Source organism: Dermacentor albipictus, chromosome 4 (assembly GCF_038994185.2).
Source record: "Dermacentor albipictus isolate Rhodes 1998 colony chromosome 4, USDA_Dalb.pri_finalv2, whole genome shotgun sequence".
NCBI lineage: Eukaryota > Metazoa > Arthropoda > Arachnida > Ixodida > Ixodidae > Dermacentor > Dermacentor albipictus.
Window position 1 is genome coordinate 167,189,543 of NC_091824.1, and position 26,590 is coordinate 167,216,132.

The following is a 26,590-nucleotide window of genomic DNA, read 5'->3' on the forward strand; positions in this document are numbered from 1 at the left end:
CACGTGGTCCAATGGTGAATGAACCCGTCATCGCCCGTCTTCATTTTTTCCTTTCGCTGATCACAGAGCCCCCCGTTGCAAAGCTTTTATACAATCGTCCTATCGAAAATGCTAGTTACCAGAAGTGCCTCCGAGGCCAGCAAACGCCTTCGAGATCAGTTGCTACTTGCTGAAAGGAAAAATGCACGAGACACACACTGACAGCAAAGAAAATTTATTAAACACCAAATGTAAGAAATATATGTTCACTTTCGGGCCCAAAAGAAAGCAAATTTCTGCCCCAGTAAAACAATTGTCTGGGTTTTAAAAAAGAATACTGTACATTGTAGGCATGCATGCCAGTTACTAGTATTCTACATGTCCTAACACAATGAAATTAGCAAATGAAAGAAATGCTAAGAAATCTTATCTCATTTCATACTGAACTGTCCAGTTACTAGTATTCTACATGTCCTAACACAATGAAATTAGCAAATGAAAGAAATGCTAAGAAATCTTATCTCATTTCATACTGAACTGTAACTACATAGCCATGTGTTTTAACTGTTACTTTGCACTGACACTCCACACTTTTGCACAGACTATATATTGAGCTTGCTCGACTACCAGTAAAACTCCATTTGGGCCTAGTTGGTACATAATTCTGAACTTAAACTTACAGCGCAAACACCTAAGACGGACCACAAAAGGCAGATACGGCACACACTGGCGCTAACTGACAACTTCTTTATTTCTTTGTCATCGATGCATATATAAACCCTAGGCTACACCACCGCACAGACTACATTACAGAGATCTACCAAATTACCGCATAAGCAAACGTAGGAAGTCAAATTCAGATGGGTGCAGGGACAAAGATATGTCACTGATGCAATTATCGCCTTGTCTTTTTATGTGGTAGGCCTCTAAGGCAAACAGCGCATGCTCATTCTTGCTTTTGCCAAGAATCGACGTCCTATCAAGTCGCGTCTCACAACTGTTGTAAGGGTTTGCATGCGCAACAAGGTGCACTCCTCTACCTACATTCTTGTTCACTTTTTTGCGCATGTTCCCTGCGTGGTCCCTTAAATACATAAGGTCATTTATCAACTCAAGGGAGTAGCTTGCAGGCATAGTGTTCCTTTGGCTTTTTCTTCGCCGAACAAGCTTTTAAAGCTATGCTCACGCATCTGCGGAGAGAGCAGAGGAGGAGGCCAAATTCGGCATAGTGCTTCATACGTGTCGCGCGCTGTCAGCGTGGTTTACACCATTCCACTCTCATGTGGTAAGATATAGCTTGGCTAGATAGGGCATTGCGTCAATGAGCTACTCAGGGAACATGCGCAAAAAGTAAACAACAATCTAGATAGAGCAGCGCACCTTGGTGCGCATATAAACTCTTGCAACAATTGTGAGGCACAACTTGACGGGACGTCGATTCTAGGCAAAAGCAAGAATGAGCATGTGCGGCTTACCATAGAGGCCTACCACATAAAAAGGCAAGGCGATAGTTGCATCAGTGAGATATCTTTGTCCCTGCACCCATCTGAATTTGACTTCCTACGTTTGCTTATGTGATAATTTGGCAGATCTCTGTAATGTAATCTGATTGTCTGCACGGTTGTGTGGTCTAGGGTTTATATTGCATCGACGACGAAGAAATAAAGAAGTTGTTAGCCTCGATGTGTCGTATGTTCCTTTTGTGGTCCGTCTTAGGTGTTTGTGCTGTAAGTTTAAGTTGCTTGACTAAGCCATTCTAAATTAACAGTGGCTTGAATAATGAGGCTGATCAGTGGTATTTTGCATGGACTAGCACACAAATATGATAAATGTCAAAGTACTAAATTAAGAAATTGGGACTCAACGCACAAACAAGCTACATAATTTAATGTAGTCATTCGGCTGTATTTCCGAGCAGGCTATTAAAAATAAACCGTATCTTACAAACCAGAACCCACCTGCTGATTATGAGACGTGCCATAGCGAGTAACCCCAGATTAATTTGGACAACCTGGGGTTCTTTAACGTGCACCTAAATCTAAGTACACGGGTGCTTTTGCATTTCACTCCCACTGAAATGCAGTTTTGTTTACGACTAGATTTGCGAAAGTTCCGAACAGGATCCCCCCTATATTTTTACCGTGGGCACTCTTTAAATGGAGCCTCAAGGGGCCAGGAAAATTGGTTCCATTTACCAGGCATTCTATTTAGTGCGAGACATTGCAGGGAGCCAACCAACCATCAGGATGGTGTCCTGTTTAAGCGGCAGTTTCGCTTAAGCGATTTTCGTTTATGAAGGTTCCACTGCAGTCCTTAATAGTGGATGAGTTGTGTTCTGCATGGACACTTTAGCATGGCTACCATGTTTAGTTGAATATTGTGCAAGCAGCAACATTTCACTGTACCCAGTGCAATATATAAAGCCAGCAATGTAACATGCTGCAAATGCAGCCACGAACAAGTAACTCCCCTATTATACCCAATAACAGCATCCTTAGACGAGATTAGTACTGGTTTCTCATGTTTAAGTGCCTTGTTTTCAGAAATCAAATCCTCCTGATCACATTGGTTTCCAATCGTGTCATTCCCCGAGCTGAGGTCATTTGAGATTGCATTTAATTGCACTTCAGATAGCATATTGGTCTTATTTAAAAAGCACATGGCATCACAGTCACCACCTAGATATAGAATTTGAGCTGCAACACAGTAGCAGACATTCTGAGGTAGATGCCTAACTATTCTTTTGAATTGGGATGCATACTCAAAACACTGCTATGCAATTGCAGACAGGGCTGGTAGTGTAGCAACCAGGACAGATTTAACGGACATACAGGAGCAAAATTGTGTGAGCTTCGAATAAATATTCTCTCTGAGGAACCATGCTGTCCAGTTATAAAATGGGGATCGAAATAAAGTAGTTGGATAGCAAACCTGCATTTCATTAAGTAAATAAAATATTGTTCATGCTACCTCCCAGGGTGCACACTACATTCTCTTTCTTTGAATGTGAATTTGTTACCTTGCCATGGGTTGCCAAATGTATGGGTGTATTGTTGGTCGAGGTTAGATATAGGTCTCAGGCTAGAGGAAATATTTCGACAAGGGGACTTGCCAGGTTGAACAACGAATGTCTCAGGCTGGAGCCATTTTGTTCCCTTGCAATGATGTTGGCTCCAGCTTGAGACTTTTTTTGTTGGACAACTGTTGACAATTAATATCGCCATCTTTTCATTTACCCTCGTCTTATTCAACCCATTGCTCCACGCAGGAGCTGCACTTTCTTTAAGAATAAAATTATTAATGAGCTAAAAGGCTTTGTGCATGGCTGCGTCCCCAAGTGCAAAAATTCGTTTTCAATGAATGACAGAGTTGGTACCTTTCTTGAGAGTTCAATAGGAAGAACCAAAAATTAAGCTAACAGACTGGTTATGACGACAAGTAAACATGAATTGATGTGGAGTGCCATTTCTTCATTTCACACCAGGCTTGGGGCCAGCCGGACTTCTTCCTAAAATTGAGAAAATTTTTCTAATTAATTACATATTAAGAGTATTCTCTTCATAACCTAAAAATTTAAAAAATGGTTATTTGGTTATTCATATTTAGTTGGGAACAGCGCGAAGAACACTGACGAAGTAAGGGCATATACAATAATGACACATAGTGCCGGCTGACTACAGATTTAATATTAGAACAGACAAACAGTTAAGTACTTTCGAATGCTTCCTAAAAGCCATAAAAAACCAAAGCAGGAAGCAGTTGTACGATATAATGTATGTGCATGAAAAATGCACCTGGTCATCGGTTTGCAGATATGTGTGCCATTTACTTGTCGGTTAACAAAACATGTGTTACACTGAAACATTTCTCCTACAATTTGGCAATTCTGTGGGCATTGATTATTGCTTGGGTCAGTTGGTTGCTGTTGTTACTGCTATTAGTGTATAGTGAAGTGTAATGTAGATGGGGAAGTGCTACTGACAACTACGAACATTGGCAAATTTTGCTGCACCAGGATAATGCACGCATTGTCCTGCTGCAGCAAAACTTTCCAGTAAACTTTCACAGTTCTCTGTAGTACTTTCCCATCTGTCTCGCCTCACACTGTTTCATCTATAGCGCTTCACCATACTATAATATGTGCCACCAACTGACACAAAATTCTACCCTTCTGAAGTTCCTACTGCTACTTCGCACTCGTCACATTCAGGCTGCCAGCCGTACTGAGCCCAATGTAGTATAACTGCATGGACTGGCAGCTCCTGTCATGGATTTACTCTGGTGTAATGGCACCACAGAAGCAAACGAAGACAAAGACATGCAGGACACAAGTGCTTAACCTCACCTCTGGCTTTAATATGAAAACAGACATATACAACACGTAGTGACACGAAGTGACGTTATTAATTCAAAAACAAATTCTTCGTGCAATTTAATTGAGAATGACTGATGCATTTGTCCTTTTCACGCTAATCTGCTAAAGCTTAATTATCTTATGTACATTTGCTCATAATTTCTGGCAACGAGTTTCGAAGAACACTGGAACGAACCACTCTATTTTTGCAGTGCATCACAATGTGCGGATGAGAGTTGTTGCACACAAACTTCATTAGCCTCAATCTCAAATTATTACAATGCGTGTCTATGCAATGCAAGCATGACTGGATAGGAATGGCAGACTGTACATAACCTCCGTTGCACAGAGCAACGCCTGCAAATTGTGCTGCACGCAACGAACAAATTAGTTTGTTTTCCTGGCTTCAGTCTTTTTTTCTCATCAGAGCAAATCTCTCTTCACATGTTTCATACAAAAAAAAATGTTTGCCCGTAAGGACCAGCTACACAATTACTCACGAAAATCCCAAATGCATACGAAACAACTGCAACCACTTCTTTACTTCATCATCTCATTCATTATATTCCCTAGTCATGCCTGATTTAGTTGTGCAAATCCTTTTTCTCAGGCCCTTGTTAGGAGAGTTTTGTGCTGCAACAAAAGGCAGAAGCCAAAAAAAGAAAGAGGTTGGTTGTGGCTTGAAGCACAATATGCATCTAGTGAGCTAGGCCGCAAGCGTTGCGTAGTCTGCTGCCATCACAAGGCCGTGCCTACATCGGACAGATGGGATGCTCTATTAATGCGAAATCAGGGAGACTGAGGCAGTACGAGTCATCTGTGTGAAACAACCCTCCCTCACACAATGGTAAATGCTGCAAAGAATGTGACCGCGGTCCTGTGTTCCACAAAACTTGCGTTGTAGCGAGGTATTATGACCTGACAACACGCAAGGTAATTGTGGTTTGCAACATTTAAAAAGAATGATAAATGTATCAGTGATCCATTAGTTGCACTGCATAAAGAATTTCTTTTAACAGATATCATCACATAATGTTTCCACCTGTTATTAAATATTTCGTTTCCTTATTTTAAAGCTTGAAGTGAGATCCGGTGCTTGTGTCATGCGTACATATCTTTCTTCGTTTACTTTTTGTGGTGCCAATACACCAGAATTTCTATAACCAAATGGCCACACTGCTTTTGTCACGTTATAGTGGTGCTTGCAAAGCCTCGCAAACAGCAGCCTATTTGGTCAAAACATGCTTTTGTACATATGCTTTTCCAAAAAGAAAAGCTGCGAAAAGGTAACAAAATCAACGGCAGTAGGTTAAATCCACTGCAATGCTTTACTTTTCTGCCTTTATTATTCGTTACACCTAAGTGGATAAGCCAGAGTGTGAATGTTACAGAAATGCACCAAATAAGTTGTTGAAATTATGCAAAAATGTTAACACAACTAAGCATAGATTTATGTGCAATAATAGACACCATTCAGTTTCTTTCCTTCTGACACAAACGTAGTATATCTTATTTTTTGGCATGAAGAAAAGCATATGTAGACCAGGCAATATTTGAATGAGAGCCTTCACGATTAAGCACCACTATGTGAACATTAGGGTACATACACTGTAAATAGTACAGATGATGTCCCGAATATCACAAGTGCAACATGTTAGCGAAAGCAGCAACCATTAACCCCGAAACTAATCAAATCCCACAAAAAATGGCTGTGGCTTAAATAAGGTTAAGCCCAGGATGCGAAGCATACTAGCCTTTATTTTAGTTGTGGAACCACTGTTTAGACTGGTGAACCGCTGTTGCTTGGCTATATTTGGTTCGGCTAGACGAAGAAACAACTCATGCAGGCGAGCGCACGAGCTGAGACCCGGCTATGTAGCTACGCGGCCGCAAGCGAGCGCACGAGTTGAGCCTCCGCTTTTGCAGCTGTTATGACGTCATATGGTAGCTACGCGGCCGCGCGCGGTGCAGCAAGGAAGAGCATGGTTGTGCGGCTAGTATGCCTCGCATAATAACAAAAAAGAGATGTATGTGTCAGTGCAGCACCTGTATTCTGAAGTTACAGAAAAGTGGCATGCTTGTTAACAAACCTACAACCAAGGCACATTTGTATGTGGCCAACCCCTGCCTCTTTATGTGCTTTCGTGCCTTTGACAAGGTGTTACTAGATATTTATTTGCTTGTCTGTTGCAAAAACACATCAATTATCAGGTCCGTGCACAGTGCACCATGCCATTTATCTATGTGGACTCACTTTGTGTCCTTGTCACTGCTCTCACCTGTTCAGAACTAACAATCGCAAAAAGACTTGTTCTACTTAAATCTACATGCCTGAACATGTGGGTTCTGCAGTTGAAATAAGGTAATTATAAGTAAAACAAATGACATGTTCTGATGAACTTTGTTTTCATAATCTAATTGTTTATTTGGACACATAACCAGTCAGCTCATTTGCACTAACACAAGAAAACAAATTCAACACACTGGTTTATACTGGTTGGTGCTCTTTTGACTTTAGTACACACTGAACAAACGACAGGCAGTGAGAAATACGAACAACCACTAACTTCCAGACGGCATTATTGGTCACATGTGCACATGATATAGCTACAAAAACCCAAACGAAAGTAAACAAAGAAAAAACTACATTTCAACCGAAAAAAAACAAGACAAAACAAATTTCTTCTGGTAGCTAAGTCACAATCAAGGTGCAAATGCCAGCTATAGTTCGGCAAGCACGCATTTAGTTATTTTGCTCAGTCGCTCAATATCACAATTTCTTGTTTGACAGCAACACTGACGGGACATCTATGCTTATCTTTATTGCACATGCCATTTTTGCTCACCCCAACATGCCTTTCTTTCAGCATGAAAAAAACATCTTAGATAGACGAAACAAGGCAAAAATGGCTGCTTATGCATTTGTATGATATTCCAACTGAGAGGGGTGAGAAGTAATAAAATGTTCTACTTTCATAATTTTTCTACCATGTGCACAACATTTCTCAATAGGAATGAAGCAATGAATAAAGGGAAAGTCAGACATCCACCTGTTCGTAGCAATCGCTACAAAGGAAACCCATATGGATTCCTCGAAAGAAAGGCCTCATAGCTGAAGAAAAATTTGTCGTGGTCCGGGACTCAAACCCGGGAGCACCGCCTTTCCGCGGCAGCCGCTCTACCATCTCAGCTAACCAGGCGGCTAGCAGATGGCAGGGCGAAGTCGAATTTGTCGACAACACAAAGCCAAGGCAAGAGTTTGACGTAGTAGTTCTGCGGAAACCCGCAACGTGGAGAAGTAATGAATAAAGGGAAAATCCTGGTTAACACAGATCGTAGACCGGCTGCCCCGGAAAGGCGGTGGTCCCGGGTTCGAGTCCCGGACCAGGACGAATTTTTCTTCAACTATGAGGCCTTTCTTTTGAGGAATCCGTGTGGGTTTCCTTTGTAGCAATTGCTACGAACGGGTGGATGTCTGATTTTCCCTTCATTCATTGCTTCTCTCCACCTTGCAGGTTTCCGCAGAACTACTACGTCAAACTCTTGCCTTTGATTTGTGTTGTCGACAAATTCGACTTCGCCCTGCCATCTGCTAGCCGCCTGGTTAGCTCAGATTGTAGAGCGGCTGCCCCGGAAATGCGGTGGTTCCGGGTTCGAGTCCCGGACCAAGACGAATTTTTCTTCAACTATGAGGCCTTTCTTTCGAGGAATCCGTATGGGTTTCCTTTGTAGCAATTGCCACGAACGGGTGGATGTCTAATTTTCCCTTTATTCATTACTTCTCTCCACCTTGCGGGTTTCCGCAGAACTACTACGTCAAACTCTTGCCTTTGCTTTGTGTTGTCAACAAATTCGACTTCGCCCTGCCATCTGCTAGCTGCCTGGTTAGCTCAGATGGTAGAGCGGCTGCCCCAGAAAGGCGGTGGTTCCGGGTTCGAGTGCCGGACCAGGACGAATTTTTCTTCAACTATGAGGCCTTTCTTTCGAGGAATCCGTATGGGTTTCCTTTGTAGCAATTGCCACGAACGGGTGGATGTCTAATTTTCCCTTTATTCATTACTTCTCTCCACCTTGCGGGTTTCCGCAGAACTACTACGTCAAACTCTTGCCTTTGCTTTGTGTTGTCAACAAATTCGACTTCGCCCTGCCATCTGCTAGCTGCCTGGTTAGCTCAGATGGTAGAGCGGCTGCCCCGGAAAGGCGGTGGTCCCGGGTTCGAGTGCCGGACCAGGACGAATTTTTCTTCAACTATGAGGCCTTTCTTTCGAGGAATCCGTATGGGTTTCCTTTGTAGCAATTGCCACGAACGGGTGGATGTCTAATTTTCCCTTCATTCATTGCTTCTCTCCACCTTGCAGGTTTCCGCAGAACTACTACGTCAAACTCTTGCCTTTGATTTGTGTTGTCGACAAATTCGACTTCGCCCTGCCATCTGCTAGCCGCCTGGTTAGCTCAGATTGTAGAGCGGCTGCCCCGGAAATGCGGTGGTTCCGGGTTCGAGTCCCGGACCAAGATGAATTTTTCTTCAACTATGAGGCCTTTCTTTCGAGGAATCCGTATGGGTTTCCTTTGTAGCAATTGCCACGAACGGGTGGATGTCTAATTTTCCCTTTATTCATTACTTCTCTCCACCTTGCGGGTTTCCGCAGAACTACTACGTCAAACTCTTGCCTTTGCTTTGTGTTGTCAACAAATTCGACTTCGCCCTGCCATCTGCTAGCCGCCTGGTTAGCTCAGATGGTAGAGCGGCTGCCCCGGAAAGGCGGTGGTCCCGGGTTCGAGTGCCGGACCAGGACGAATTTTTCTTCAACTATGAGGCCTTTCTTTCGGGAATCCGTATGGGTTTCCTTTGTAGCGATTGCTACGAACGGGTGGATGTCTGACTTTCCCTTTATTCATTGCTTCATTCCTATTGAGAAATGTTATGCACATGGTAGAAAAATTATGTAAGTAGAACATTTTATTACTTCTCACCCCTCTCAGTTGGAATATCATACAAACGCATAAGCAGCCATTTTTACCTTGTTTCGTCTATCTAAGATGTTTTTTTCATGCTGAAAGAAAGGCATGTGTTTAAAGAATAAGCTTGGTTGCAACATGTGAAGGAATTGTGTAATGTGACAAAGGTTGCTGAAATCAAAATATATTTGTGATTTCCTTGCGACTGGAACACTCAAAAGGAAAACAACCTTTTAAACAGACTAAGAAAAAGCCACAGCACACGCACGCATACTAAGCCAGGGACTAGTATATCAAACTGATATGAGAAGACTTTCAAAAAACAATCTTTCCCGGTTTGGTCAAATATTTAAAACAATGGTTAACACCTGGCCCCACACCTTAAATCTAGAAGAAATAAAGTTCTTAAGTTACTCTGTGTTCTTTCTTGAACCAAACAAATCTGCCTAGAAAAATGGGTCAAGTCTACATCTGTGGCAAGGTGTGAACAAGAAACTCGCTTTAGCTGGCTGCAGTGCTCCCTGCGATGAATATTCAGGCAGAAAATTGTTACTCCAATATGACTGTGCCCCAAGAAAACCAAATGTGGTAGACTACATCTATGCACATGGGAAAATCTTTAGTCCATGCTTGCTGGCACCCTGTCTGTATTGGCCTCTAGGATAATTGTGGCCCCCACGTGCTGTAATCTTTCCGTGGCATAGAAAACAACATTGTGTGATACCAGCTGTGAAGTGTTAATCAGTTTAATCAGCAGTTTAATCATGGCAGCAGTTTATTCACAGTTACTTCCAAGTGTTTACATGTTTTAAGCATTGCTTGTGGGCATCTTGGCTCCAAAACAACCTAGACCTTACATCCCAGTCTGGTGTGTAGTGTAACAAAGGCTTTTATTGGAGCAACTTGGTGCTTTTATATTAGTTATTCAGTTGGCATGATCTTTCACAAAAGATCTAGAGGCAATTTTGCTGCAATAACCCTACTGTTTTTATAGCATTTGTCATGGGGAGTGCGGCTTGCCCCTTTAGTAAGAGTTCTTGTTGAACGACGATTTATTATCAGTCTGTTATATGTGGAACTTGAACAGCTTATATTTTTCTCCTCAATCCACACATCTGCTGCACTTCTGCCGGCATCTCTACGCAGGGTTTCCTAGGTATACTTTGTGGCGCAAAATACATTTCTTGAAAAGGGACAGAAAAAAGGAAGACAGTGAAGTGCCAAACTACCAACTGTTTAATGACAGCCTGAACAAACGTATAGAAGAAAATACAACTTCCGCTTATGCGCAGGGAGCCAAGGTGTGACAGAACAACATGGTCATGATAACATACTTTGGATGAAGCACATTTCTGCGGAATATAGTACGATAGATGTATCGCTGACACAATCAGACCCTTTCTTTTTAATATAAAATGCTTCCAACTCCTTTGCAGTTCCGCAGAAATGTGCTTTTTTCCGCAGAAATGTGCTTCATCCAAAGTATGTTATCGCGACCATGCTGCTCTGTCGCATCTAGGCTCCCTGCGCTTGAGCGGAAGTTGTATTTTCTTCTATACGTTTGTTCAGGCTGTCATTAAACAGTTGGTAGTTTGGCACTTCACTGTCTTCCTTTCTTCTGTCCCTTTCAAGAAATGTATTTTGCGCCACAAAGTATACCTAGGAAATCTAAGCACCAACTTGCCCAAGAAGAAGTCCTTTTGGAACATCTACACAGGGTGTTTTGACTAATGTCATACCAAGTGAGCACACTACAAACCTTGCGTGCATCGTTTTCATGACTCTTTCGATGACCATATTTCGTTTTCAGTGACTTTATCAACTAAGTATCTAGCGGCAGCTTGAACATAGGCACTCATGAGAACTCGCACCAGGCTTGGTAGAATACGTCCAGCACTGCATCACTGAGTAGTGAACCATGCTGTAAAAGTTGGCAACTAAATTGCCACCTTGAGATTGAAACTTTTCAACCTTACAATCAAGGCTTCAATTGCCCAGCCAGCGAGCTGCAGCAAAGGTGTGAACTATAGTCATCTAATGTCACATTCTATGTAATAGCGATAGCAGCTGATCTCTAGTGGTGGCCCTCAAGGCCAACAGGCGTCCCTTTCTGTGCACGTGCTTGTGTAGGACTAGGCAGATGGTGCCAGTTTGTTCTTCAGCATTAACACTATGTTCACGCTGTATCGGGAACACATTTTCTTACTCAGTGCAATAGCCCTTGAACCTACATAACTGCCAGCAAGAGTCCTTTGTCCACCAACCTTTCCTTTGCCATGTCATTTGCTTCTGCCTTGATGTCATGGAGCAACTTCAGCTAGCTGAAGCATTGATGTTTGAGTACCCACACAGCCTTGCAGTTTTCCAACCTGAACGTTGCTTCATTAAAAGCTGACATGATTTGATCTCAGCAGACAGATCAGAGTCAAAAAAGAACACTCAAACTTCTTTCAAAGTCATTCTAACCTCGTCAATAATCCCGGGCCTTTTGATGTGTTATTCAGCATTGTCCAAAGCAAGTTGGCTCTTAAAAATAAAAATAACAACTTTGTGAGGGCAGCTACTGGGCTACCTGTCTCTTCAGCGAGCCTGAAATGTCTCCTAGCCATCAAAGCAAGAGCGCAAAAAGAGACAATGAAAAGTGTGGCAGACAAAATGTTCATGTAAATCTATATGTTTATGGACTGTTACACTAACTGAAAAAGATAGTGGCTTCTCAGTACAGTCTTGATGTACGTAGTTGTTTCGGTCACGAACAAACAGCCAGTTGCCCAGTCCTGCACAAGCACAGTGTAAAGATGCTTATGGATTAAAATTTGTTGTGTGTGCATGTGGTGCAGTGTACCACATTTCATTTTCCTGAGGCTGCAGTACACTGGGAAGACTGGTTGCTACTTCAATAGGAAGCCCTTACAGTATTGCAGCCCTTTGTTCAGATCTTGCTGCAGATTGTATCAAATGTGAATGCAAACTGTTTTGCAAGACACGTCAGTTCAGTTCAAGCAATTAGACCGAGTAACCCAAGAAATACTTCAAGCTCCCAAAACGTTTTAATACAGTCCCTAGTTTAGTACAGGTTATCGCCTGATGTTTTGGCTTCTACGGTATAATGCTGTGTATAAGGCTTGCTAGGTACTAGTGGTTTGATGTGCACACTCTCTTGTGTTGCTATAATTACAACTTGTAACAAAGATTTTCCTTCCTCACAAACGTTTGGACACAGTGCCTGTGAGCTCATCTTTTAACCTGTTTTTCATTCAATCTGTGCATTTACATCGAACATAAACTACAAAATATCAGTACTGAGAATCACAAAAGAACACACCTGCGTAACGATTCTGCCGAGATCGTTGGAGTAGTCAGTCACAGGATGCAACGCCGGTAGAAAGGCACCCTGAGGTAAAGCAAAATAACAACCGTTGTAAGATGCAGATCAAAAATTTTATTCTGTGAGGCTTTTGGCATGTATACTAATTACTACATTTGTATGTAAAATAGTTTTGCATAATAGCTGAGCAAGGTTAACGTCTCGCCCTGTGACTGTCAGCCAGTGCTACTCATGGCAATGGTGACAAATATGGCACATCCTTTCAAATGGAACTTTTGTGCATTACATGATTTGAACTTAGGTTCACATAATACATGACACCTGTGGTTAGAAGGATGTGTTGCATGCCGCACCAACGCCACAAGTGGCACTGCCTAACACTTCCAGGGCCAGACTTAGTACATAAACAATACAAATGTGCAACAAAGTGAACAGGTGGACAGCTGCTGCTATAACTCAAAGATTACATGCACCATGCTGATGTGAATGCAGCTCCCATCAGGATAGAGTTGCCCTTTGGTGCACTTCATTTCTCTTCCTCTTTTGTCTTCATTGCATGCTGGTGCCATATGGTAATAATGAACAAAAATTAAGCACCTCAGTTCCCATTCTTGTTTTGCTACATGCTGTAAAGTCATCCAAATGCGCTTAAGACTCTTAAGGATGTACTTTAGCCATTTTGTCTTGACAATATTTTTCGCTTGGCTTCACTACACCTTAATGTAGTGCAAATTATAGAGAATGCTTACAAAAAAACCTACTCCACAAAATAACACCTTCAATTAAAATTACACAGTCTATGGCGTCGAGATGTGCACATACATATTTTATACATGGTTATAATGAAAATATAAATGACTGTTCTAATACGCATACTTAGCATACTGCATAGCAGTAACCTGGTTCCAAAATGTTTCTTTCTTATCACACATAGGACGGCCACAACTATAAATTTATTTCTGGCAGTGACTTAAGTCATGGCCAAAACCTTCATAGTGCAATCAATGAAAATTTTCGAAGTTAAAGCAGTTAGACATAAACAGGGCCAACAGTTTTAAGGTGTTAAATAATGAACTGTTATGGAATATGGCAGTAGAAGGCCATGCACCTGAAACATAGGTACTGTTTATCATATAGGCACATTCTTCTATTTTTGCTTACTTTCCTAGGGATTGCATTAAACAGTTTGCTGATGTGTAAATTTTGCTAGATGACTGTATCGTATTAGCCCTTATCTTTTCACATTTGGCTTACTGCAGCTTTATGCACATGCAAATGGGCCACTACTACCTTCAGGTGAAGGCCAAACACTATGCTGTCCAACATACATGCATTTTACAACACCAAACAGTAGACTTAGAGAATGAGCAACTCTTTTAAAAAGTGCAGTTCTTTGGACACACATTGATATACATCTGGAAAACAAAGATTTTTGCTAAAATGATAACTTAATCTAATTGGTACTGAGCATAATGCATCATGCAAGAAACTTGCATATACCGGGCACCGCTATAGACACTGCGACCTCTGCAGTTCCTTCACAATCTGGCATAATGTGCTCAAGCTGCCTGTAAACACTGGAGGGTGTCTATGATACATTAAGAAGCTCAGCAAACATGAGAAGGACCTAAAATGAAGGTCAGAGAAGCAATGCAAATTTTTAACGATTCCTCTCTATGTTGCTATGAATGTGAAGGTGCCAGCAAATGATGTATTTGAACTGTGTTTTTAATGGTGCAATACTAGAGAGCACATTTTTGCAATAATAATGTGACAGAGAAGTAAATAATATTTGGGGTTTTACGTGCCAAAACCACTTTCTGATTATGAGGCACGCCGTAGTGGAGGACTCCGGAAATTTTTGACCACCTGGGGTTCTTTAACGTGCACCTAAACCTAAGCACAGTGACAGAGAAGAATGACAGAAACTAACTTAATGAATATTTTTCTAAACTTGCACGAGGGTTTCGTCATTACACTGATGCACACACCTGCATATCTCTACTGTGAAGTCTTGTTTCAGTTTCCTATTTTACTTTCACATAGTAATTTACATCATACACTTGTCCTGAAATACATCACGTTAGGCTCCTTCAGTATATTTTTTTTCTTACTGGAACACACATGCCTATACAGGGCACACACTCAAATACATGCAAAGCTGCCACGGGACTGGCCATTTGAAGTCGACAAGTTTGTACAGCGCAAAAGACGAGGACTGAAGGAAGAACACAACACAGGTGCTGTCACACACACACTCAAGGCACTCTGCGGGATTCTCAGGCTTCTTTCATGCTCCTACAAACACGTTATGTAGCACATATTGAGCCACAGAAAGTTGTACTGGAAGATGTTCACGTTGCACTACAATTTTATAATTGAGACTTTTCATCTAATTATAATATCTGAGTTGATTATTTGATTAAGAATAATTAGGTAATTAGGCAAAATGCAGAAAATATAAGTATTTCCAAGAGACAGGAAACAACATTACCTAGGTCCTGTGCAGCTAGGCGGCACATGCATATTTTTTAAAGTTTGCTAAAGTTACGTGGGATAACCTGCATACGTCCCAAGGAACAGGTGTCACACCAATCACTCTACGTGATGCCGCTAAACTAGCCATTGCACTTAAAACATATAGGGTAATAAAAGTAAACTCTAGGTAAGAGCATACCAAGACCTCTATTGCTGAAAAGGGAAACTGATGGGAGGCGGCTGATCTCCGGTTATGAAGCTGCTTCATCCTCACAGCTGGCAACGAAACGGCCGCAACCACAGTCCTGAAATAAAAGAGAAAAAGTTGACACTACAATGATCACATGGAACACGAAAAAGCTGGTCGCCAGTTTATCTTGGAGAGCATCTGCTGCTACATTAGGTTTTGTATATATGTCAGCTTATTGTTGAACTAAGCTTGCCAAAATTTTATACGTTAATGGCTTTGCTCTTTACAAACTAAAACCATTGCCTAACTCATACCCTTATGTACTACTTAAGCTATGAGATGTTTACTGATCCCTTACAATGAATGGCTTCTAAGACAAATTATTTCACACAAAGGGATGCATAACTTATGAGTGTTACTGACATTGAATACCAAGGTATTACCTTTTTATAATAGACGATGGCAGACTTCAAGTACATTTTTCTCACAGATACAGGTTGATCGGCCTGCCTTTCTTTTTTCACCAGCAGTAGAAATTTTTTTATTAATAATCGTGCAATATAGGATGATGCTATGATGTGTGATATGATCCCGAGTTGAAAAGCGCCACTTTTTTGTGTGAATTTGGCACCTAGAATTCAAAACTCAATATCTGTACCCAATACGCAACGGCAAAGCAGCAAAGTAATTAAACATTAAACAAGTCCAGGCATCCAGTGCACAGCGCCAGCTGTTGAATAACAACATTGCACAAGCATCGACTGTATAGATGTAGCATAGTATGTGCACGGCAGGCGTAGTGGCGGCCTCCAGCAAAGAACACAGCCATGGAGCGACGCGCCCGTATGAGCCCTCGCCGGCAATTCTATCGCGTAAATTGATATATCCCGTCACGGCACAGGCATCGTTTTCTGGCCGCCGAGGTACCGGCGCCACTGGTACTCACCTGCTCCGGCCGCCGAGGTTCAAGTGACGGCGTATCCAGTAATCTGAATCAAAGAAGGACACTGTTACCGCCAAGCAGTACGCTAACTATAAACTATAAAGCGTTTCTTATACTCTGACCGGCAGTTCATGCGGCGTTGACCCGTAGTGCCGTTGGAAGCTCACCACACGCTTTTAATACCACAAACGAGCCGCAGACATTTCACGCCCGTAGATCAAAGTCGACGGGCGCAGGCTCTACATGCTACACGCCGCAGTCGCACACTCCCTGCACAATCAGCGGCGTGGGCGCGAAGAGACACAGACGATAGCACGGAGCGTACTGGCAAATCTGCACAATGCGCGCTTAGTGAGCGACCTACTGCACACAATCGCACGAGCTAGAGGACTGGCGCCGCGTACGCGCCAGCTAGCAGATACCGCGCACAAAGAAGCGCCGCCGGTTCTCGCTCAAATCATTGCTGTACAAACACTCACACACGCGCACCGCAGTAAACCCTTAACGAGCCGCCACATTTTCAGGCGGCGGTTAGGCGGCGAAGCTTAGCTCACCTCGCACTGCACATAACTATTATGGTAGTGGCTTGCGCTTCGGGGAACATGTCGAATGCTCACATCCACCCTATTAAAGACGCGGCACAGTCCCTCATCATGTAAAATTCTAATGTTTAGGTACACTCGCTTGACCCTAAACACTCAATATAGGGGCGCGAGAACGAACTTTGAGAGCGACCGGCGAGCAGCCGAGCGGCGGTGAAACTGAAACTTTATTGTACGTGACTTCCACGCCGAGGAGGCCGGCGCCGCGAACATAAACATCCGCTCGTTGTGCAGACGCTCACGGCGGCGGCGGCGGCGGAATCGGATCCACTACACTCAAGTCACCTCGATTACGACAGAGCTCGAAGAAACACAGTGATCGCGCAAAATGGTTCTAGACGGCCAACTGTCGCGCCATGTTGTACTGAGACCTTCAATAAGTCATATCAGCGCGTCTCCTCCCTTAGAACATATGCACACTGATAGAACGTGTAATAATCGTTCAAAGTCACTTACCGTGGAGTCTTGAGGGTTCAAAGCAGTGTGAAACATCAACCACGGTAGAAGAATGCGCAGCCGCTGACAAATGGCTGCTCGATCGCAGCTTTCAACGCGCGCGCTCGAGCGCTCCGAAGGCTTGTGTTCCTCCGCGCGTAGTTCCGACTGTCGGCGTCCTCTGCAGCACCAAGGCGCGGCCACTCCGAACAGAAAAACAGCGCCGACACACATTGCGCGGGATATTTCGAATCTGACTGCAGAAATAATCTTACTGAAATTGTCGCTGCGGCTGCCTGCCTTGTTGGTCACGGCTGAGTTATTCTTTTCTCTATTTGGCTCGTCTCAGATATGGGTGTATTTCAACACTCCCACTTTCCCGTACGCCACCGTTATTCCTTGGAAACCCCCATTTTACAACCGCAATGGCCCTTCAAATGGGGCCGGGGGTATAATAATGGTTCTAGCTTATTTTACTTCTTCTCGTGGGAGTACTCATTTTAGGCTAGAGGGGAAAAATGGCATATCAACTGTTAAAACGCCCATATGGGCTCATTTGTGTTTACAGTGTAGTTCGCACTTCAAGTTTATTAGTTATAGATTCATATCTCTCATTTCACTGTAAGGAATGATACCAATTATATGTAAAGATGAGGTTACTGTGCTATTGTCCATTACCTTATAGGAACACTCGAGCATATCACCAAACTGCGCGTCGTACGCTTTAGCTGAGCCATGCAGGTCGTGTGTGGCCCTCCAAGATTGGTCAATAACTTTTTTCCCTTTTTTCCCCTCTCGTTTATACTGTTGTAGGTCACCAGAATTCGCCAACCAGGTTTGCGGATTGTATAAATTGCCTAGGATCGAACAAAAAATATTTCATTTGTAGCTTATTGTGGTTTCCGTTCCTCATGCAATGAAGTATGCAACCTTCAACTGCAACCTTCAACTGCAACCTTCAACTGTGGTCTTTGCGTCGCCTCAGTATCGTTCAGTCATCTTTTACCATGGTCCACACCAAATATATAGCATATATGTCAGAGTGTCAGCGTAGTCGACGTGTTGATTTCTTAATCCTGGGTCCTACAAAGAGTTTAGCAATCGACGTAAGTAAAGAGTTGTTGAGCTTTGCACGAAAACATTCGAATCGCTGGCGCTAAACCTAATTGACTGGTTCGATATAACTGGCCGGATTCCCAGCTAGGCAAGAAAGCAAACAGCTCAAATAAGAACCACGATGTATGCAAGCACTGCGTGCACAAATGGAGCGGCAACCGATAACTTATTTAGGATTGCGATCGTTCAAGACATATTATCCAGTTGAAGGTGCCTTAATTGCAGACTGCAGCGAAGACAGTCATAAATAAATTGGCGAACAAGTAGTTCCATTCGTGCTCTGCGTCCCGTGTCATGCTGGTTTATATACGCAGTGGCAGTGCAGCAAGTTTCTTTAGACCCATAATTAACTGTGACATGCACAAGTCTAATTATCTGTAACTCGTGCGGAAATCTTGAGAAACGGACAAATCCGAAGCTCCTTAAGTGCAGCTGGCCACACTATAGTAGAGCTCTACTTGCAGTAGTATGGCCACGTTATGGCTCTAATTCATCGGACGTCCGTCGATAGCTACGGCAACCTGGGAAGACGCGCCAAGGGACGACAGGCGCTGTCCCGTGTGGACCACCGCGACGGGCAGCGAATTCCCACCGCCACCGGTGTTTTCCCCTTTCCGCGACCGCTGCGCAAGGGCACGCGATGAAGCCGGCAGCAGCTTGCCGACACACACTTCGGACAGGGCGACAATGCACGCGAACGCCTGTCCGAAAAGCATCAGGTAGAAGATTGCTCCCACGTCCGTGAGCTTCATGGCTGCCACGACGGTCGTCGGCGCGCTCGCCGATTTACGCAGCGCCGACTCCATGGCGCGGCGCTTCCAGTCCTGGGGCAGCCCGGCCTCCCACAGCCAACGGAGCCTGTATGGACATGCACGTCGCTCAATCGGTGACTGAAAAGTAGTGTACCGAAAAACCATATTGGGGAAACATTTCGGAGCATAAGATGGGCGGGCACACGAGAGGAGACAAACAGCTGACAGGTGCCACCAACAACAACCCTTAAATGTCTAAGGACAGACAAGCAAATACGTATATACACGCGTACAAAGAAGATGGAAGATGGATCCCGGCCGCGGCGGCTACATTTCGATGGGGGCGAAATGCGAAAACACCCGTGTACTTAGATTTAAGTGCACGTTAAAGAACCCCAGGTGGTCGAAATTTCCGGAGTCCTCCACTACGGCGTGCCTCACAATCAGAAAGTTGTTTTGGCACGTAAAACCTATAATTGAAGATGGAAGTCGAGACAAAAAATAGACGCTTAGAGTACTGGTGCTAAAAAAAAAAGCAGGGAAGAGGCTGATAAAACCGGAGTCATGGCTAGCGTAGTTAATGCATGGTACAGTATAGAAATAGCGATATGTTTTAGTGACGAAAGTAAAGATAGAGATCACACCGGCAAGACGCTACACGATAGATGTAGTAAAACCTGATTAGATTAAGCAGGACAGGTGACTATTTGTCGTCGCCCCGTTCCAAAGCGGATGCCAATAGACATCACCATCATTTCTCATCGATGGACGAACGAACCGGAAATGCCACGTTGGGAACACTTAACATATGTATACCGGCTACCACGTGCAAAAAGGAATACGGCCGTGCTTACTGACCGCAGGTGAATCTTCTTGATCAGGTCCTTGTCAAGCGTGCGCCGCACGAACATGGTGAACTCGTTGTTGAGGAAGTAGTCAGTGCCCATGTAGAACTCTCCCTCGAAGCCGTTCGGATAGATGCGCGCGACGGTCCAGTGGAGCAGGATGTCGTCGCAGAAGAAGATGGCTTTCTCCTCCAAAAGCAAATCGAAAGCTGGTTTGCTCAGGACCCAGCTGGCCGGTGCCACAGCCTTCCAGCGCTGCACTTGTCTCCAGAGGCGCTGATAGTCAGGCCGAGTTGAAGTCTGCAACGGCCATGATAGAATTAGGGGCCGTTTCAGTAGAGTACTTTGAAGCCAGTAGAGACTGACCAGCATTTAAAAGCATACAAAGGGTCCTTTGAACACTACTATGTAGCAGGCAATAGGGTGCTGCGCAGTTCCTAGGGCAGCACATAAACGGATACGCGCCAACTCTCCTGATTTGTCCGGGAGACTCCCAAATTCGGATCAATCCTCCCGATTTACGGACATGGCCATAATTCACCCCAAAGGCTGACTCAATCCTACCCCGAAAAAATAAATACAAAAAGAAACGCATTATGCAGCACAGCCGCATGGTAATCACTATTATGCCCTACATAGCTAGCCGAAAAGAGATTTAGTATATCAAGCCATTTATGCGTCAAAAGTGAAAAATGGGCGGGTTGTCATTGAAGCATGACTAAATTCAGAGTCCAAACTACTGGGACACAAGCTAAGGCACAAGAAAAGACCAGGACACGGCGCTACTTGCAAATGAAAGTCTATTCGAAAGGGTAGAGACTTTATAAACCCGACATGTACAGTGTCATCAAACGTCATCAAACGACATAAAAGCAAAAACAAAACAATGAAGATGGCTATTAATCGGTGTTAGCACGCCAAAAAAATTGCACCGTGTTAGGTCGTACCTAGAAAAGATATTTCAGTGTCATGATGCGCTATACAAACATGACTGACACACCCTGTCCCCTTTTTCTTTATCTCTTTATCTCGTGGGCCTCTACAACTTCTCTTGTGGTTCGATCTTTGTACTTATGAAGGATTGTTGTATTTTCAAACTTGGGTGTGCATTTTCCTTGTGAATTACAGTGTTTTACGTGAATTGCAAGATGCGTGTGCGCAATCCCTTTTGTGGAATTCGAATGTTCCTTCAGCCTATAGTGTTAAGACAACGGCCAGTTTGACCCACATATGTTTTCCCGCACGAGAAAGGCACCGAATACACCACTGAAGTTGAGCATGAAACGAAATTGTTTGCACTATTTACACAGCAACCAGACCGATTGCTTACATCTGTAGTGCAGCTGCTCGATCTTTCACTACGCCTGCGCGAGGCTGAACAAATGGTGACGAGCTTGTTCTTCGCAGAGAAAACGGCACTCACGCCATAGCGAGACGCTAACTTTTTCAACCTATGCGACAGGCAGTGGACATAGGGGATGACGGCCAGCTTTTCCTTCTCAGTACCCCTAGCTTCATGTGTACGCTTTTTTCACTCCCTGCTTCCTTAATCCTTCGAACGATTTTTTCCCCGACGCAGATATGACGGACGGCTTGTGCGAACCCCGCCATCTGCGGAACCGGGCTACTTGGCCTGACACGCTTTCGCTTACTTTGTGGAGCTACGACTTCAACAAAGCGTTCCTTAGGCTAGACAGAGCAGTACCATTCTTGATCAACTTGGAGTGGGTGGAGCGAAAGTCTAGGATTTATGTGTCGGCAGTGTAGACATGCGTAGAAGAGTGCGCGCGAGGCAAAGGCCCAAGATGCGTCGCGTGCATACCCGCCGGGGTGGCTTAGCGGCTGTGGTGTTGCGCTGCTGAGCACTAAGTCGCGGGATCAAATCCCGGCCGCGGTGGCCGCATTTCGATGGAGGCGAAATGCAAAAACGCCTGTGTCCCGTGCATAGGGGGAACGTTATTGATCCACCAGCGGTCAAAATTAATCCGGAGTCTCCCACTACGGCGTGCCTCATAATCAAACCATATTTTTTGGAACGTAATGCCCCAAAATTAAAATGCGTTGCGTAATAACCGATTTTTTTAAAATAAGAAATAAAAAAAGCCTTGTAAAGCGGTAAAGATTATTAGGAGTGGAAAAGGGCGACTGTCACGGGGCATGTTTCATGTTCCTTAATTGAAGACACGCGTATGTCATACCGTCTCTGGTCACAGTACGAGCGCCGATACATCTAATAAGTGTACTGGCAGCATTTGGAAGCTCTTTCTCACGTTGCTGTGGTTCATAAAAGAAAAAAAAAAGAGCGAATTTGTTTTTATTTTGTCCGTATCTCCGGAGCCCATCTGCACGGTGACTCTTGGAAATGATTATGCCTCCGTGGTTGAAAGAAGGGCAGCGCTATACAGCAAACACCAGCCGGCAGCGTCATGCAGCAACGTCCGTGCAGACACCTCGAAAGCTTCGCGTTGTCAGGGTTACGACACAGGCGTAGGAACTGCGCAATTTCTTTCTTGCCAATTTTTATCCCCTTGTATTCGTACCTTGGACGAGGTGAGAGATGAAACTGCAGCGAACCCTACGTATACATGCAGGCGCAACCAAACCGAAGCAACAAGAAGCTACCGCTCGTGTATCAAGTCACGAGGGCATATTTCCCCTATACATTGTTTTATGACTCGGCGTCAAGATTTTTCACGTTACGCAACGCTTTTAGTTTTCTTCTTCCGCCATGGCCATAAGTGGCCATTATTTGGACAGCAGCACTCACCGTGGATGTCTTGATATTCTTATAGTATGTTTTTTACCAAGCTCAGCTGTGAAAGTAGTGAAAGTAGCATCCGGTAATTCAAGTTAATCATTACCATAGAGTGAATTTATGATGATGACTTTACTTTAACGAACATTTATAAAGGAAGCCATGTGGCTGCTTCAATGCTAAGGAACAAGGAAAATAACAAGTGTGAAAAAAAAATTTTTGTTGCTTTGCACAGAGATGAGCCAATGGTACCGAAATTTTTGCTAGCAGAATCATCATTCCATAATTATGCTAGAGTGGCTTCAAAACTATATACGAAAAGTTAAAATAGCGAACGAACAAAACGTAAGGACGTCTAAAAACTGCAGTGTCAACGGCATGACTTAAATTTGTAATCCTAGATTATAAGGTTTATTCAGGGCAAAAGTGTTTAACCAGAGAATACTTAATTGGCATCTGAATATCACTTGAAAATCATTGGCATCTGAACTACGGACTCCTTTATTCTTAGGCTGTTATGCAATGCTTCAAAATTTAAAAAACAGTACAGCTGAGCTCAAAGAGCTATTACCCTCAACTAGAAAGAAAATTACGCAACTAGTACTCAGAAAAATAATCGCATTTCGGGGAGAACACGACAATGAATAACAAAACAAGTGCAAAGTCACAGAAGCCACTACGAGTGAGACGGCGCCGGCAGTACGATACATAGATTGGGTAATGAAACTTGTGAACTGGTTGCAAGGTGGAACATTCCGGGTGCGGTGGGAGCGTCGAGGCGAGACCTATAAGGTCGGAGTTTCGGAAGGAGAGGCAGGGCTGAGAGAAAAGTTAATCGCGCCGCCTTACGCTGAAGAGTCGTTCGTAAGTGCTTCCGCTGATGATGAAGGGTCGGATCTCAGGCCGCGCCATGACGTCCGCGAGGGTGTTTATGCGGCCAGTTTGGTCCTTGACCATCATGCTGGCCTTCATGATGCCCGTGAACCCGGTCATGACCACCATGACCACGATCCACCAGAAGGAGGTCAGCCAGCGACTGTACGAATCCTCCGGAGGCGCCGGTGTAGCTGCAGGGTAAGCCACTCTCAAAGGAGCCTTTTCTTCACAGACGCTTGATACGAAGTGTTCAAAACGTCTCAAGAGTAACCGGTCACTTTATCAGCTGCTAAAGAAACGGTGCGCTAGGATTACTTTTTCACTTTTAAATATTGCGCGCAGGGCATCTGAGAACGATCAGCCGTCATCACCTTTCCTACGCATCCTTTTCCTCTATCCATTGGGTCACCAATAGTCATGACGTGGTTACGATTCGAGAGTGGCTTAAGAAAAAATCTTTTACTTAACTATCCCTTGCAGCCATTTGCAGACATGTAACGGATGCAAGATTTGATTACGTCATAATACTTCCCTTTTTTTTTTCAGAATGTTTAACCGCTCAATAGCCACTCAACTTTAAGAAGTACGGAGAGTATTTACAAAGAAGCTCTTAAACTACAACTGTTCGCAAGAGTAAATTCCAGCTAATTACGAAGCTGGACACATATATCTTTAGTGAAGGCAGCCAACAAATGCGAAAGAACACTTACGAATAACAATCGTTGTGAATCAGGCCCCCCGTTTTATGCTGCGAGAAACATTCGCATTTAAATATATTTGTCAATTTTTTTTATATAAGCATCAATAAACATCCTTCAATTCTGGAATGTTACAAGGCTCACGCTTGCCAGTTTAAAAAATAAAGCAGTGCGAAGTAGTTTGTGAAGTTATGGAATAAATGTGATAAAAATTCTGCCATCCTGAGACTAACAACCGTGTTGTGCTTATATTTCCGCAAAGCTAGGTTACTGAGCAGTCTTTATTTTATTAGCTTTGTAGGAGCCTGCCTAAAAATGCACGCCAAAATTTTTTAAGCGTAAAACAACGAAGCCGGCGACCTTTCTGGTTTTACAACACTTTCTATGTCTTAAAGAGACGGAAGAGCTAGACACACACCATTGTGTTTGGTAGCTTACCTTCGAAGAACAAGTTTCCGATTAGGTCAATGAGCTGGTCAGCGAATATTCGCAAACGACTCCTGCCGTCTGCCAAAGGAATCGAGAGCAAGATGGCGAGGAACACCATGCTTGTGATGAGCGTCGCCCAAACCTGTTTCGATGAACAACAGGCGCACAAGAAAGAGCTTAAGGCATATGTCACATGTTTGATTCATCTGTCAAACAATTGACATGGGAGCACCTCTGCAGAGACGGCAGTCTTCGATAATGCAGTAGCTTGCAGTCCTAATACTCAATAAAACAAAATCACAATTGAATAAACGTCCAGGTGCTCTAACTTGTTAATTTAAGGGCCGCTCGCCAGGCCCCATTGGAAATTTTGGTTTTACACTGGAAGTTACGAAGGGAGGAGCAGTACACCGCAATTTCTTTTTTCAAGTTGGTTTGTTATTCCAGGAGACAGGAGAAACTAAAATGTCCCGCCGTCATGCTGACAGGAGGGGAGCTTCACCGTCAAAACAGACGCCCCTCCTTTTGCCTCGACTGGCATCCGCAAGTGAGATTAACTGGAGAGTTTTAGCGTATTGGGTGTTCCGGTATACGCAAGGGCGTTTGCGTAATACCTAATATACCAGACACTGGTGGCGGCATCTTGTGGCTATTCATCCAACAACAATGCCTTAACATGTCAGCACTGAACCAAGCTTGCGTTCACAGGGACATGCTATGCAGCTAACACGCTATGTGTGTGTCAGAACGCCGGGGCAAACTCGACGAGAACTGAAGCAGAGCCCGCGCGGCCAACAGACGCGCGCCCTGCGCTCGCCCGCACGATACCTGCACGTCTGCTCTGCATACGATGGCGGCTGGAACCTAATGTGGGCACAGGGCTCCCAGTGTTATGCTAGAGGTCTTATGAACCAATGAAGAGGTATTGTGAACCACCTAGTACAGCAAGCAATCATACAGGTCTATTAAATTGAGTGTTATTAGTTATATCACTCGAAATAATGACACTTTAGCATTGTGAACTATTGCCTTCGTTGTCAGTGCTTCAGTCCGACTCTTTACGCCTACCGCAAGGCAACAGTATATGTGACGTTACGCAATGACGTCATGCAATGAAGGCATTGATGTCACGTTTTTGAAACGAGATAAGTGGATGCAAAAAAAAAAAATCGAATTCTACAGCGATTCTGTCCGATAATAAGCCATCTTTTTCTATGATAGTGTTTCAAGGGTATAATCTGCAAGTCTAATTTGACTGGCATTTCACTTTAACTGTGTTATAAGGGATGGTACAACGAAGATCGCTTGTCCGAGCAAGGCTTACAACGAAGGCGCCAAATAAAACAGCGGACGAAGGAAGGCGACACGGGACAACCACGCAGGCGCCTTCCTTCGTCCGTTGTTTCATCTCGCGCCTTCGTAGTGATCGTGTATAACCAACTCGCCCACGAGCACGTGCTCAGTGAGCAAGGCGGACAATGTATCCTAAAAACAGGCGTGGGACGATATTTGATACTGATGAATAATTGCACTGGAATGCAGGAGTGAATTACAAATTCACAATAAACGCAATAGTAATTTCGTAAAAGCAAGCCCAAAAAACAATAGTCAAGTGAAGAAGATTATTGTTACTATACTTATTGAACAAGACACAGAATATGGCGTATTAGCCGAACAAGTTGGGGGACCATGATTAATTTTGTTTCGCTTTTCGTTTTGCGTAATGAACCCTGCACTTCGTTTCCTTTGCACGTCAGTCAATCCCATTCGAAGCGTATTTCTGCAGTACTGTCGAACATAAAGAACATGGTATGGTGTATGTGCGCATGCATAAATGTTGGATATAAGTCA

The 26,590-nt window shown here is 43.8% G+C and overlaps 1 protein-coding gene across 1 annotated transcript; it reads right to left on the reverse strand.

Moving 5' to 3' along the window:
* Positions 1–198: 198 nt before the first annotated feature.
* LOC135910057 (glutamate receptor 3-like) lies at positions 199–25,666 on the reverse strand. Its single transcript, XM_065442015.2, has 9 exons — positions 25,568–25,666; positions 24,749–24,881; positions 23,586–23,803; positions 19,995–20,281; positions 17,290–19,242; positions 16,235–16,277; positions 15,298–15,403; positions 12,618–12,686; positions 199–3,487 (listed from the first exon to the last, which is right to left on the reverse strand). Exons 2-5 carry the CDS (start codon positions 24,855–24,857, stop codon positions 18,870–18,872), a joined length of 987 nt encoding a protein of 328 aa, XP_065298087.2. The 5' UTR covers positions 24,858–24,881; positions 25,568–25,666; the 3' UTR covers positions 199–3,487; positions 12,618–12,686; positions 15,298–15,403; positions 16,235–16,277; positions 17,290–18,869.
* Between the last annotated feature and the right edge of the window lie 924 nt (positions 25,667–26,590).